Below are 14297 nucleotides of genomic sequence, written 5' to 3'. Positions count from 1 at the left end.
GAAGGACGGTGAACACTTTTACACCCTAGGCTGTCGTGGTGCGTGGCCGGTGGGTGTGAGGTGAACATGTAACGGATGAGTCGAGCTAGGCCCTTTCGAATCCTACTTCTCGCGGGTCTTGGCACGCTACTAGCACAGAGTTTGGGGCGCATCTTGACCAGTCTGGTGGGGAGGTTTTCGGTGCGTGCATGAATTATCACTGCTCTTCATGGAGTCCATACTTACAGTGGATCTACACGTACGTACATGTAATTAACACAGGCTCAAAATGCCCGAACATCTTGTTTACCCTAAGTTCTCACTCGGAGAAGTAAAGGAAGTGCTGAGAACAAGGCCACGCAAACTCGAAATGAGGCTAACTCTTTCAGGATACCGAGTGACAATATATGAGTAAAGCGGTAAAGCACGATACACAACGTATCATCTTGCCGAATTAGAAAGACATCAGTCACTCTCCACTGTCACTACCATCGGATGAACTGCCATCGCTCATGATTAGACATTTAGGAGGACATCATTATACCCAACACAGAAAACTTCCCTCAGGGATCGGGATTCCAAAGGATTTATCAATTGCAAGCAAAATGTCATCACTAAAAGGATCCAAAAGGAATGCCTCTAAGATGATTAACGATTCAACATCTACTGACGTTAGTCAACTGCCTCCTTACACTCATTTTCCAACTTTCTCAGGCGAAAAACGGGGGGATCCTATTCAGTTGGGTAGTAATTTTGCCAACAAGCCCCACAGCCGGTTAACGGTGCATCACGGTTTTACGGCACGAGTCACCGTACCTACACCCTCTTTTGTCCAAGACACCTTCGCTGAGGAGCAGCTTTCCGAAACACCTAGGGACAAAATAATGCGTTTTTTGATGTCAAAATTGACAATGTCTCGGCAGAATCGAAGTAAATGCATGAATGTTCGCTGCCTGATAGATGAGACCACATCACATTCGTTTGTTTTGAGGCCTGTGGCCGAAGAGCTTGGATTTGATGAGGAATCAAAAATAACTGAAGAAGAAAGAAGATGTTTGTACCTGGAGTTGGGTCCTGTGTTTATACCCGGCAATATCTTGATAGGGGTGACCGATATCTCCTTGGACATAGATCATCGGTCTCACATCTTCTCTACTTGGGTGGTGGAGGAGCTTTTCCCTAGTCATCCGGAAGTCGATATTCAGATTGTATTGGGTCGAGAATTCCTTCGTGCTTTTCCAGGCCTAGTTATGAAGCCAATGTATCGCGGGATAGACGAACTCGACCTCATTCCATGGTCTATTGCTGGAGGGCAAGACATAATAATGAATGGAGATGGTGAGATGCTCATATATGTATACGGACATTCAGAGTTACAGGCCATAGATGAGAAAAGGGGGATAAAGAAAGAACAGGGCAGCTTTGGTGTCTTTTTCGGGCCGAACTCGAACAACAACATGTTCAGAAAGAGTACTTTTCAGGGAAAGCCGATGGATGTGTTTGCTCTGGTGGAAGGTATTATGTATGCGGTAAAGGCATCGATACACGGGCGATGGGTTGAGGGGAGTTATACATATACTTCCGTTCGGATTTATATAAATTCAGAAGAAATCTTCAACGTTATTGGTTCTAAGGAGACACTCAAAAATCATCGGGAAGCGGGCTGGAAGGATGAAAACGGAAAGGTTATCCAATATGGTGCAGCGATACGTATATGGGACGAGTGGTCAAATAACCAACCACAATACACGGACAATAATTGGACGGAGGAGGAAGTGATTAAATTTGCGGCGACAGGGAGAGAGAATAGATGGATGGAAGCCGCTTACATTCTTGCAACTTCAGGCATCCAGAGCTCGAGTGAAGTAAAAGAACTCAGAAAAGTCGAAGAAAATCCGGGAAACAAGTGGGAGGATCACTTCTTTACGTTCATCGATTTATTTCCATCTGATGATAATGGACGCAATGATGAGTATAAACTTTTCTGTTATAGAAAGAAAGACTTCATCGACGCCCAAGACGCGGCAAGTATGGCGGCTTCCGATCCTTCCACAAGACTTAATCCCTCTGAATTGGTGAAAATCGATATACATGGGTTTTATCCTTCAATGGGTATCGTGGGCATCTTTACCTTTTGGCGTTCACTTGAAAAGCGCAAACGCCGCACAGCTGCACAGGTGTTTGCGGTTTCAAACCTAGACTTTATCGAGAAGGTAATAAAGATTGCGAAAGAGAATGGAAGACTTATGGATAATGTCGAATGGAATGTCAATATCATGGGTGTAAGCTCAGTGGATGAAGAGAATATTGAAGATATCAATAGTTCACTCAGTTGCTCTTCTAGTGGAGATGACTCTGCTATTGATATGTAGATAGCAGGATTTGTGGCGAGCCAGAGATAAACATACGCTTTTAATTAAAGACGTTGTCGAATTGTGAATACAGTGCTCAATGGTTGCTAAATCCATAATTATATTCGTTAACGACACACTGCTCGGGATCCATATAGCTAATGTGAACATCTATTACCTACGTGAATCTCTCTATTTCTCATGTGTATTTTAGCATTAGTTAAACTTCTCAGTCATTATATCAAATATCATAGAGTTTTGCTTTCTTCATGAGTCTGAGCTTTTCTTAACATACATGTAATTCTTGAGTCGTTTGAATCGACATCTACTGGCTCGCGAGATCTAGACTTGGGTATCATCTTAGCAATCATAAAATATCACTCGCGATAACTGGCCCATGCATGTAATCTTTATACCGCCTCATTCGATCCCTACGACGCTCATGGAGATAGAATACTGCCTAAAGATAGACCTGCGGTATATATACTACCTCATGGGTTGCCTTTGAAACCCGGGAGCGATACCGGCTACACCAAAGACAGTGCATAATATATCTAGGAGCATGTCAGAGTGCAATCCGAAACGCCACGTACACACCAATCGGTACTTCCTGTAAGAAAGCTTAAGCGTATGCGCGCTAGAACGCGTGTGGCATTGAAAAAAACAAATAATCAGACTCAAGGATATATAGCATACATATGCGGTTGTCTGGGTAATGCTAGTATCGTCGCCAGACAATCTGGGCGCGGGACAGGGGTGAGGCTTGTTCCTTGTCACCAGATCCGTGTCTACTAGCTGGGCTCTTCTTTTCGTCAACACTTCTCATCACCACTCAAAAGATGCCGTTCACAATACAATTCTGCCAGATAAGCCCAGGTCGATTACTGCCCCATTGAATTAGGTCTAGGTGTTAGTAACCTTCATCAGAACAGCACTTCGGAGGAAGTACTCTCAGACTCCTGTACCCGTTACAGAAGCAGAGAGGTCTACAGTTCATCCAAACCTTCCTCATATTTCTTCTGGTTCGACAAGTATCATCAGAATAACTGGCATCGGGAAAAGGCCTAGCTGCTACCTTACATAACTTTCACATATGCATTCGTCACGACACAGTACAGCGAACTACCGAGTGATAATTCATGATATAGAGATCGTATTTTACTTTCCTTATTCAGGCATTACCCCCGGTAACTAATCACCCTCAATTTACATCTCTTCCTAAAGTGCTACAATGCAATCATGCGATCATTTTTAGGCTCAAGTCAAACAAAATATCCAACCGGGGAATGTGGTTCAGGATCTTCCGGACAGCCAGAGGAACCCCCAAATCTTGCCACAACAAGCCATAACGCTAAATCATCCAACTAAGAGAAACACATGTATATAAAGAATTTAAAACCTTGGCGTTGCCCCCAAATTGCAACGACCAGGCACAAAGGTATTGTTTCACCAGCAAGCAAATTATTGGAATTTACTCAAAAAGATAATCACGTCTCGTAATATGCTGATACGTACATTCTCGAAAAGTAGTGGAAAAATCTGTTTGTTATTAAATAACAGTGTAATTGGCTTTCGTATTCGATCGGGTGTTGAGTTTGGATGGGACTGATAGCACAGAAGTACAACGGTTTTATTATTAATTAAAATTCGAAGACCTATCCCATAGTCTGGTGATGCTGCCCTCCCTATAATACAGGAATTAAATTTGTATGGGAGATCTATTATTTGATAAGAGAGATAACAGGATCTGTTAGTAGAGCCACACACAATTTGCTTTTTGGGGGGGTGCAGCATTTTTCGCGCCAGACGAAGGGATAACTATGCATATCAAAGACTCGCTAAGAACGAGTACCTTTGACTTTGCATACCTAAGAACCAGCTTCAATGAGTCAATAACCAGTACCTACCTCGGATAGGAAAATGTGATATACCAGAATGCGGGTGTGGGCCGGAGATACAAAATGCCAACCATATCCTCACCGAGTGCTTTGCAACAGAGACTGCCAGGGAAGTCAACGGTCAACAGGATACCATGGAAAAGCTATTATGGACTGCTACAAGTATCCTTATTGCAAAGAACATCTGGAGTCAATTTCTACGATGAAAGACCAATTGGAGAGGGGAGACAGCGAGGTACAAAGCGAACCAAGGGAATTGAAAATGGGATGGGGAAACCTAAGGGAAGAAAAAATTGGGCTGAGAAATGGAAAAGAGGGATAAAGTGGGTTGAGAAAAGGAAAAGGGGACAAATTGGATAAGAAGGAAAAGAAGGAGTTAATTAAAAGGCAGCTACACATTTCAGGTTATGTTGTTTCCTTTATTTTGTTATATTTCTTTGGCGTGTTTCTGGATTGTCAGATATTGTCATAACCTCCGGGTACGTTGCATACAATTAATGAAGTAATCAATCAATCGATCAAATCGGCTTCAATTGAATGTTTAGTCATAGTATCTCACTCGGGAATCCATGAGAACTGAGCTGTTCGTTTGAATTAAAGTAAGACATGAAAAACGATACAGACAGAGGAACTAAAGCAGATAAGCAGAGACTATAGATCGCGAATACAAAGAAAGAAGTCATATACACCCTCACTCCCCCCTGCTTGCATCCAGAACCTTATCGTACAGCCCCTTAAGTGGACATTCGTCCCGTCCACAGGCACTCCTCTCGACAATCTTTTCGTATTTCGGGTTTCCGTAGCATGTGAGCTCTCCATCACCTAAATAGGGATCTTTAGCGTTGTTCAAGAGGACCTAGTCAGGGGCAACATACCCTGGGAACAAGAGGATACCAATGTTGTCCATCTGCAACCACATAAGGTATATTCATAAACTCTAAAATGACACATCGATGGCAGGGAAAATTATGGATAGGTAATTAGTTGAACTGGGTGATATTTGCGTAAGACAGACTGGTTTGGATGTCGCTATGGCGATTACGGATGGTTTGCAAGAAACGGATGATTTTCGATGGGTTGCGCAATTTTAGAAGGAAAGACGGCTGGGCATACCGGGCATATCTCGTATGTTGTCTAGTACAGGGTGTTGGGGTCGAGTATTCTTTCTGGTTTGTAAGATTTGATGCCGATAATCAGTCCTGGCTCTACATAAATCTCACAGGAAACAGAACTAGGAAGAGGTGAGGTTATAAATGATGAACGAACGGTAGGAAGAAAAGTTAGCAAGAGAACTCACCAAGTTCTAGCAAGTCAATAGACGCATACGCCGCTTGACAGAGTCAGGTAGATGGGCGTCTGTCAATACTGTCTTCAGATCTAGAGCACGGTCGGGGCGGTCACCGGGTGAGAAAAATCTTCGACTTTTGAGACAAGACCAATCATTCCTTTCCTAGAGGAAATGACTTATCAGACGGACAGTGGTAGAGGTACATATAGTTTCCCTAGCATCTCTGTCTCTCTTGCATAGGTGGCGAGTTTGAAAGTTGCCCACTTGGCTATTGTGCTCTGAAACTGCGAAGGGGGCCGGTTTTCTGCGACTAGGTAAAGGAACCACATCAAAAGACTCGAGCTCGCGAATACCGAAGGTGGCTAAGGGTCAAGGGCCGGTGGCCGTATGTTCTGAATGCTTTCTAAGGTTAGTTTCTCGACGGTGTCTGGGCGATGAAGTGTCAAAGACATCGAATGCTAAACAAAACTGTCCCTAAACAGAGGTGAATAGAAAGCAACCCTTTGGAAAAGTGAGCAAAGAGACTAGGATAACAACAGGTGATTTAGCTCGGAGATTCCTAGAATACAGATTGAATTTGCCACTCCTTGCAGAAAGAGGAGGCGGAGTTGTTGGAAACAAGGAGTGTCTAGACCACGGTATTGGTTATGCGGAGCTAGTACCCGTGAATAGGGGTGAGATTGTGACAAAAGGTGATAGTTTCCATGAAGGATAGAAAGATTTACAAAGATTTAGTGTCATTTCTCTCCTCCCAACTGCAGAGGTGTGGAGAAGGAAAGCGGCGGGGTAATAAGGATTCAATAAAGGTATGTGGAAAGACGTTTGAATGAATCTAGACTGAGAGACAGGGCAGAAAACAGGCACTCACTCCTTGATATGGTGATTTATGACTTATGCGTATTGAACTGCAGGAAAACGGCGCAGAAGCGACGTCATATTAGGCGCAGGCGCAAACGCGTATCCAGCCAGATATCAGAAAACAGCCAGAGAATAATGTGACTCAACTTGGGTACTAGACAAGTTGTAAAGGTTTTATGTAAAACCTTTTAAATCTCACTCGTCTCATTGTGGGGAGAAATGACTATTCGATATACCGCATGTACCAAGTGCCTCTCGGCTTCCGCGGCACAGCAAACGCTCATGGAAGAGCTTCTACAGGAGATGCGATTACATTGGGGCCGCACATGAACAAATTCTTAAGCCATCCCTGGAGTGGAGCTTGACAGCTCATCTTCTTGCTTCACCATACTTTTGCCAGCCAACCTTGTGGATAAGTACGTACAGCAAGACACACATATTATAATTCCGATGACTGAAAAAAGTGTTTGTTGGCAGGCAAATAGTAATGGCTTTCCAGATAAAATGATTTCACATATGCTCCTTCAAAAGTAACAGCGAGGCGCGTATGGTCGACCCCGCGCGTATTTCCTAAACCGCGCAAAGACATTTCAGCCGCAACACACGCGACAAGCCAATCATGTGACTTATAGCGCGGCTAAAATTAAAGCCGATGGGTGATAGATTGTGATGCAGGTAGGACGCTAAGGGGTACATATCTCCAACAACATCGAGACAAAAAAAAGAAAAACCGGTGTACAGTAAGCACTAGAGCGTTAAATCTGCAATTAATTCTAGAGACTTGACCGATCCATCAAAACAGAAATGCTCAAAGGATCAATTTCTAACTTTAAGGACTATCTACATATATACATGAATACAGTACCGTACTGTATACTGTTGGTCTTCCCTTTCTTGTACGTAAGTTTACTGTCTTGCCATATTTGTTTGCTATAGAAACCACCTAACGAAGATAGTCCTTCTGACTTTTGGCCGGTGAGTGTTTTTACAGGGATTCATGTACGAACACAAGTCTAGAACCACCTTCTGTTTCCTTGGGTATTGCAACCATGGCTGACTTCAATAAACACTCTACCGAATACCGGATACCAGGACTGAATTTTGGTATTAGCTACCGACACGCTGGAAAGTTGATTCATCGACCCAGGGGATTTCTCCCCGCCAAATCAGCCAACATCAGCAATGTTCGCTGCAGAGCTTATTATCACTAAAATCGAAAGTACCGTTCTAAGTTCTTACCATCTCAAGTACTTTCGGTTTAGATAGCAGACAAGGTTTCAAGATCTCTCATGCGGGTGGAACAATAAGAAAGCTATTAAGACATAATTGGAGAGGTAGCATGTTGATATAAAACTAATAGTTCCGAAAAAAAAATAGAAACCAAACTCGCACCCCAATGCAATAGCCACGAAACGCCAAACCCCTACACACCGATATGGGTACAAGACAATTCGAAGGAACAGAAAATACCATGCCAATGGATTAGAAAAAAAATATCCGGGATTCATTCCATTAAGTAAAAAAGAACTGACAGCAAAAAGATGGCGACGAAAATACAGAAACAATAACTAGGGACCCGGCTATCACAGTCCTCATCATACGTGCATGAATTGAATACTAGCCACGGGTCGCAAAATCTCCTCTGGCGCAATTTTACAGATTGCGGATCTCCTTTCATTCTCCGTTAAAGCTCTGATGGCCCTCTTTCGCCCTTCAATCGTCTCCGTCGCAGCAGGACCACGGTCCGCAGTAACCCGCCCAAGGGCTGTCAACCCCGTCGCATCTTGAATCCCAGAATCTGCCCCGTGCGCCAGCAACATCCTCACCATAGCATCATGCCCCAATCTCGCCGCCCAATGGAGCGGTGTCGTTCCCTTTGGCGTAAGAGAGAGATCCGCTCCACCCTCCAGCAATAGCCTCAGAATTCCTATATGATCACTCCCGATCGCCCAGATAAGCGGTGAATTCCCATTGATATCCGTCACCGATGGGTTCGCCCCGTGTGAAAGCAAAGTAGCAACGACGTTCTCGGAACCACTCTTAACGGCCATGTGAAGCGCCGTGGTCCCCGCCATCGTCCCCCGTGGTGGGATCCGGGTTGAGGTGTCGGCTCCGTGCGTTAAGAGGAGCTGGACCATTTCTTCATCTCCATTTTCGCACGCAAGATGAAGAGCCGTCTTGTAGGTTTTATCTTCCTCCTCGGTAGGGGGAAGATAGTTGATATCTGCACCTTTCGCAAGCACCAATCTCGCAAGGGACTTATGCCCACTCCACGCAGCCCATTGGAGCGATGTAAAATCATCTACATCCTGAAGGGCAAGCTTATGCAGGCATTGAGTGAAAAGAACTGCGAACCGCCGGTTTGTTTGGAGAAACGAATTGACATCCTTAGGCCCGAGACGCTCCGCAACTAGGAGAAGAATTTCGTTTGGGAGACTCGAAAGCGACGACATTGTGATTGGTTTGTTAGAGGTAAGAATGTTCCTCTCTCCTCTTGGTGATTAAGGAAAGCTGCTTCGTTTTAAACGGCGAAGGGGGGGAAGAAAGAGTGTTGGCTTTCTCGATCGATGATTTACAGTCCTTTTATGCAAGCCCACTTATCTTACATATCTGCAGGCTGTGCCGCACCCAAGACAAAGCTTTAAATTCATCGATTCCAAGATAACTGCTGCGGTTGATCAGTAATAGTGGGCTGTTACCAAGACTTTCACGGAGTCGGGTTTGTTGGTCCACCTGGGTGGGAACTTGGAAGTATCACAGAAGGTTTTGCTGGATAAGGATAAGGGGATATGAAAGATCGCATGTGACTACAGCTCTTCTACCTAGTCTGATAATTTCTAATGTTTATATTCATTTAATAGAGTATTTCAGTTGCACCCAACCTTTCATTCTCAGAGTGAAACTCATGCATCTATCTGCCTCTGCAGTTGACGCGTCGCTTTATCAGAAATCCGCGGTGCGAAAGCTTCAATCCCGAAGTATTTCTCAGTCTTCATTTATGTCTCTCGGGTGATTACTTGGCTGCATGGATTTTCACATTCCTTTCATTTGGAACAGGGATTATGCTAATAAGTGCATGCGCAAACACCCCACTGCATAACTTCCTCAGCTCACTGCCAAGTATCTAAAATCCCTGACGATAGTTGGTCCCAGCGCAGCTTATCCACTAACTTAGTCTACATGTAAGCGACCTTTAGACGGGGCTAAATGTTCACGCAATTCAAGTGTTTCCTCTCGGGCACGATTATAACGGTTGCCACGCCACTGCACGTATAAAAAACCAACCCCCCCCGGGGGGGGGCATCCACGTTGAATGCCAGAGACGTCGCTGTGCCAGCTACTCGAGTTGAAGTTGAAGTTTAGGCCTACGGGGCCGGACCGGTAGGGTGACAACGTTGAGAAGGGAAAATCTTAAGATGGTGGAGGCAGATAATAGGAGGGGTCGGGGGTTTATGGCGCCTAACACAAGTAATTATGGCGAGCAAGATATATGGTAAAGGGTGAGATATAAACCGGAATATACAGGTTTAGAGGCGCCCGCGGACCGATCTTTTCGTCCGTATATTCCACCTTCAAGGTGGTGGATGTCAGGGAACAAAATTGTGGCTCTTTCAAAAGACAAGTATCATTAGTCATAGTATATTAGTAACCTCATCATACTCGATGATGAGGACCATACTTGAATACAATACCTTTTTACACCCGTTTATCGGATTAGATAGCGTGACTTAGTGTTGTTTGGAACCAGATCTATCACAGGGGAGGTCTGCATATATTTGGCAGACGGTACTACCATTGTCAAAGGTTTCGTAGCAGTTGAAGTATCAGAAGCCAGGTATGTATACAGACTTCACCAAAGTACAATTTTTAAGGCTTTACGCCTGCTGTTAAAGATACCCTATGATGTTCCAACCAAGCCCGCCATATGTGCCGGCCCTATGATGTTCCAATTAAGTCTTCTATATGTGCACGAAGTAATTACGTAAACATTAAGTTCTAGTCAATCGCGATATTTGCCATACCAAATCTCGCCGAGCTTGAGTAAAATCAAAAGGAATATACCCATAGCTTATCTGACATATACAGACATGTTCCAACTACGTTTAACCAAGCCTTATCTGGGATATCCAAAAGCTGTAACCCTAGTGCCATATCAGATTTGGCATGTTTTTATACGTTAGCCTATAGCGGCTAAACGGACTAATTGGCATTCATAATTCACATCTAAATAACCTACATGTTCATAATGATTTTTAAGTTTGTATTGCCGATACTATTAATCAAGCAATCGAACCCATGTATATGGAGTAACAAATCTGGAGGAATCAATACTAGCTAGCTATCAAATTTACCACCACATTCGAGATGAAACTGGTATAAAACCAATCAAATAATGAACCAACGGTTGGTACTATACTGGGATTTACGATATGAATGGGCTCACCAGTTATCCTAGTATTGGGTAATTAAAGGAGTGGTCAAAACGGTGCTCTACTTTTCGATTTCAAAATTCTTGATTTACAATCATTGACACTAAAAAATAAAATGGCCATTACAAATACTGAAATCTAAGTGCATACAGGATCGATTATCGGATTTATTCGTACGTATCTTAGACTACTGACATACCCCAAGTTTCCCAGTTCCTACAAATCGATATTGCTAACTTTAAATTGCGCGTCGAACTAACCCAAGACCTTCCAACATGCTAGTAGCCTTTTCAAGATCCCAACCTGAACGGTAGAGCACGTCGATAAGACCCCTGTCGGGAGTCGACTCGGGGAACCGATGCACTAGCTTCTTCACTATCTTTCTATTCGCACTGATCCCCAAGTATTTTTTAATATCCATATCCTCCTCTGTCGGCCAGAAACGTTTTTCGGCTTCCTCCTTACTGAGCTTCCCGGCAATCAAACGTGAGATGCTGACCTTGTTGAGGATAGTATTTGGTGAGAGAGCTTCTTTTGTGACGGAACATTCAGACATTGCTTTCTGTAGTGTGGATGAACTTCCATCAGAGACAGATACCGTAGGAGGTGGTAAAAGATCCTTTGTTGTGATAGAACCTTCCGGGGCCTTTTCCTGTGATATAAATGTGCTTTTTTCAAAGACAGATTCAGGAGTAGCCGATTGAAGAACTACTTCCTGGATGGTAGAGTCGTTTAGTGGTGCTTTTCGGGGTATGGATGATGGTGTGTCTAAGACAGGCCCCAAAGTAGCTGGTGACGGAACTTGGTGGATGTCAGAATTTCCCAAAGGCGCTTCCGGGGATGTAATCGAGTTTTGATGGGATTCCTCGTAAGAAATGGGAGCAGACTCTTGGATAGCTAATTGAGGTACTCCTTCAGTTGCAGAAGCCTCGGTAGGAGTCTTCTCAGGTGCTTCTAGATATTCACCTGGCTCCTTATAGATAATATAATCGGACTTAGGCTCCAAGGCTAACGTATTTATCACAGACACAGTTCCGTTATGAGTATCGGTATCGCTTTGATCCGTGACTGCGATTTCGGTGGCGGAAAGAAATTCTGTTGCCAATTGCAAGTCCCAGTTTTTCTGCTTGAGGAACGTGATGAGATCGTTAACGTTCAACGCGGGAAACCGACTCTTTAAGACCTTAAGATCGGCTATGTGGCCTTCATGGGACACATCACCTACTGTTATTCCGTCAGGGAAAGGATTTCGTGGTCCCCTCTGATATTTTCTCGCTAGTTCGGAACCAGGGGTTGACCATGTTTGTCCGTGTGCTTCGGCATTGGCTCTTGCCACGGCGTGCCTTAGGGGTGCAACTTTGGGAAGCGTTTTCTCCCCGATTTCTGGATTGAGCGCGTTTTCAATCCCGTTAGTCGCTAGGGAAGAGTATGTCTCGTCTGCAGGTGCAGGTTCATTATTCATGGTGATATTTGAATGGTCCGGAATTACCTCTTGCATGTAGACTAGAGTAGTTGCGTCTTTGTCCTCTTTTAGAGAGACATTGTCTTTCAGATCTTCTCCTTCTTGTTTTTGCTCTTCCTCATCCTTTTCAATATCATAATTCTTTCGTCTGGCATCTGCATCTCCCTCTCTAAAAAAGACCTGGGGTCCAAAATCTTCGATTGTTTCTTTAGTTTCCGAAAAGCCGTCAATGACTCCAGCGGGGACTTGAATATCACTGGTCTCGGAAAGAGAGTCCAGATCTTGGTTGATATGAGTAGAGAGCTCAGAACTAGACTCGTCCTTCTCATAGTCACCATCTTTATCGCTAAACTTTACATCCTCGTTTCTCTCTTCGTCCACTTCTTTTCTCGGTCCTTGGGTTGGTTCCTCGTTCCTGCCTCCTCTACTTTCTTTATTCTCGGCCTTTCCACCCCCACCATTTTTTGGGTGTTCTTTATCGTAAGTTTGAACCGCCGGATCTTCCACAACTTGGAGTAAAAACTCTTCCGCTTGTTCCGTCTGTAAGTTATATTTTGAAATACTCAAGCCTTTAACAAGTTCCAGAATTCCAATCGCAATCCTTAGCTTTTCGATAATTTCAATCTTAATTTCTCTACCGCAAGTCCCACTGTGGCTTGGATCTGTTCGCAATTGTAGATCTTTTATCTCGCCGATAATACCCATTGCGCTCATTCCGGGATACGGTGAAATTGGAACTGGCTGGTACAGACCAAAGCTCATAGGCCCTTCGAGAATTGAATCCATGAGCATCGCATGACAGATTCCCTCTCTTCCTATCTCACTACATATACCCTCAGCTGTTTGATATCGAGCGAGTAATGCGAGGGCGACTGTAATAAGCTCGGTAATAACAGTGATACGACGGCGGGCAATAGATTCTGATGATAACATCGATTAGCTTCGAGTGTACGCCCTCAAGTACCTGAACTAGTCTACTGTTCAAGCAAGATCAAGTTTGGAGGAGTTGGTGGTTAAACGAACCAATAATTTCTTTGAACGGGCTCTCGATTGGCACAGCCAAGTTAAGTGATTCTGCCGTAGCCGTAATGATAGCCCGTCTAGTGATCTTTCTAAACATCTCCTCCTGGCGGAAAATGAGACATATGTTGAGCCACGCAATTAAATCATCCCCCTTGCTGAAATCAAGTTTATCATTATCGTAGAGTGATGATGTCCAAGTCATCACCCAGGGAGCCATCAAATTCACTAGCCCATATCTTCGTGATGATGCAGCAAATAGGCTGGCACCCTCAAGGCTAGGTGGATGCATCGGGACTATCCTCTCAAAGTGACAAAGCTCGAACAGTGTTCTCGTTATATCTGGGTTATTGTCATCAAGGGAAATTTGATACCGCTTCTTATGGGAGGCTTCGTCAGGAAAAAGGGGAGCAAAAATAGAGGAGGCCATTGAGAGCTTTCTTGAAGAAAAGAAGAAACGGCACACGGCCCGCTCGCTTTTGGTGATAATCATAAGATTCCTATCAGTAAATGATGGACCAACTGGATCCGGGGTGTATGTAGGATACTCCATGATGTGGTAGCAAACTTTATGAAGTATATGATGATGATGGATAGACACGGACTCTGATGGTGGTGTTGAGAAGAGTGGTCCACACAGCTAGGCCCGGGTAATAAATCTACACAACTGCATGCAACCGGAGCACCTACATATCACATGTAGTATACGCAGTTGAGATGCGTCATAGAATATGATTCGGCTATCAAACGAAATGAGGACGATGTACATGTATGTACCCATATAACTTTGTATAACAAGATTTAGAAGTACATTTACATACGAATATCTATATTCAGACCTTCAGAGCTACATGTATATTCCACATACCTTCAGCTCTGCTGTGCATATAATGTAACATGTATACATGTATTATCGATACTTGTAACTCTTATAAATCACACAGCGTATAGCAGGACCTGAATCGATAAATTAATATAAATATATGTTAAAAATTTAGAATTAAATATTTA

The 14297-nt window shown here is 43.8% G+C and overlaps 4 protein-coding genes across 4 annotated transcripts; 2 read left to right on the top strand and 2 right to left on the bottom strand.

The window, feature by feature from the left end:
• Positions 1 to 890: 890 nt before the first annotated feature.
• Positions 891 to 2351, top strand: H6S33_010002 (uncharacterized protein; the record flags this gene model as incomplete). The annotated part of the gene is made up of 1 exon (XM_044841918.1): positions 891 to 2351. One exon carries the CDS (start codon positions 891 to 893, stop codon positions 2349 to 2351), a length of 1461 nt encoding a protein of 486 aa, XP_044697145.1.
• Positions 2352 to 5971: 3620 nt separating this feature from the next.
• H6S33_010001 (uncharacterized protein) lies at positions 5972 to 6859 on the top strand (the record flags this gene model as incomplete). Its single annotated transcript, XM_044841917.1, has 6 exons — positions 5972 to 6000; positions 6087 to 6190; positions 6252 to 6322; positions 6370 to 6395; positions 6648 to 6790; positions 6852 to 6859. The coding sequence occupies 6 exons, from the start codon at positions 5972 to 5974 to the stop codon at positions 6857 to 6859; spliced, it is 381 nt and encodes a 126-aa protein (XP_044697144.1).
• Positions 6860 to 7969: 1110 nt separating this feature from the next.
• Positions 7970 to 8827, bottom strand: H6S33_010000 (uncharacterized protein; the record flags this gene model as incomplete). The annotated part of the gene is made up of 1 exon (XM_044841916.1): positions 7970 to 8827. The coding sequence occupies one exon, from the start codon at positions 8825 to 8827 to the stop codon at positions 7970 to 7972; it is 858 nt and encodes a 285-aa protein (XP_044697143.1).
• Positions 8828 to 11042: 2215 nt separating this feature from the next.
• H6S33_009999 (uncharacterized protein) lies at positions 11043 to 13716 on the bottom strand (the record flags this gene model as incomplete). Its single annotated transcript, XM_044841915.1, has 3 exons — positions 11043 to 13033; positions 13100 to 13186; positions 13290 to 13716. 3 exons carry the CDS (start codon positions 13714 to 13716, stop codon positions 11043 to 11045), a joined length of 2505 nt encoding a protein of 834 aa, XP_044697142.1.
• Positions 13717 to 14297: the final 581 nt, after the last annotated feature.

This window comes from Morchella sextelata, assembly GCF_020137385.1.
Source record: "Morchella sextelata strain SCLS chromosome Unknown scls_4, whole genome shotgun sequence".
Taxonomy (NCBI): Eukaryota; Fungi; Ascomycota; class Pezizomycetes; order Pezizales; family Morchellaceae; genus Morchella; species Morchella sextelata.
This window is presented reverse-complemented; position numbering and strand designations above follow the sequence as displayed.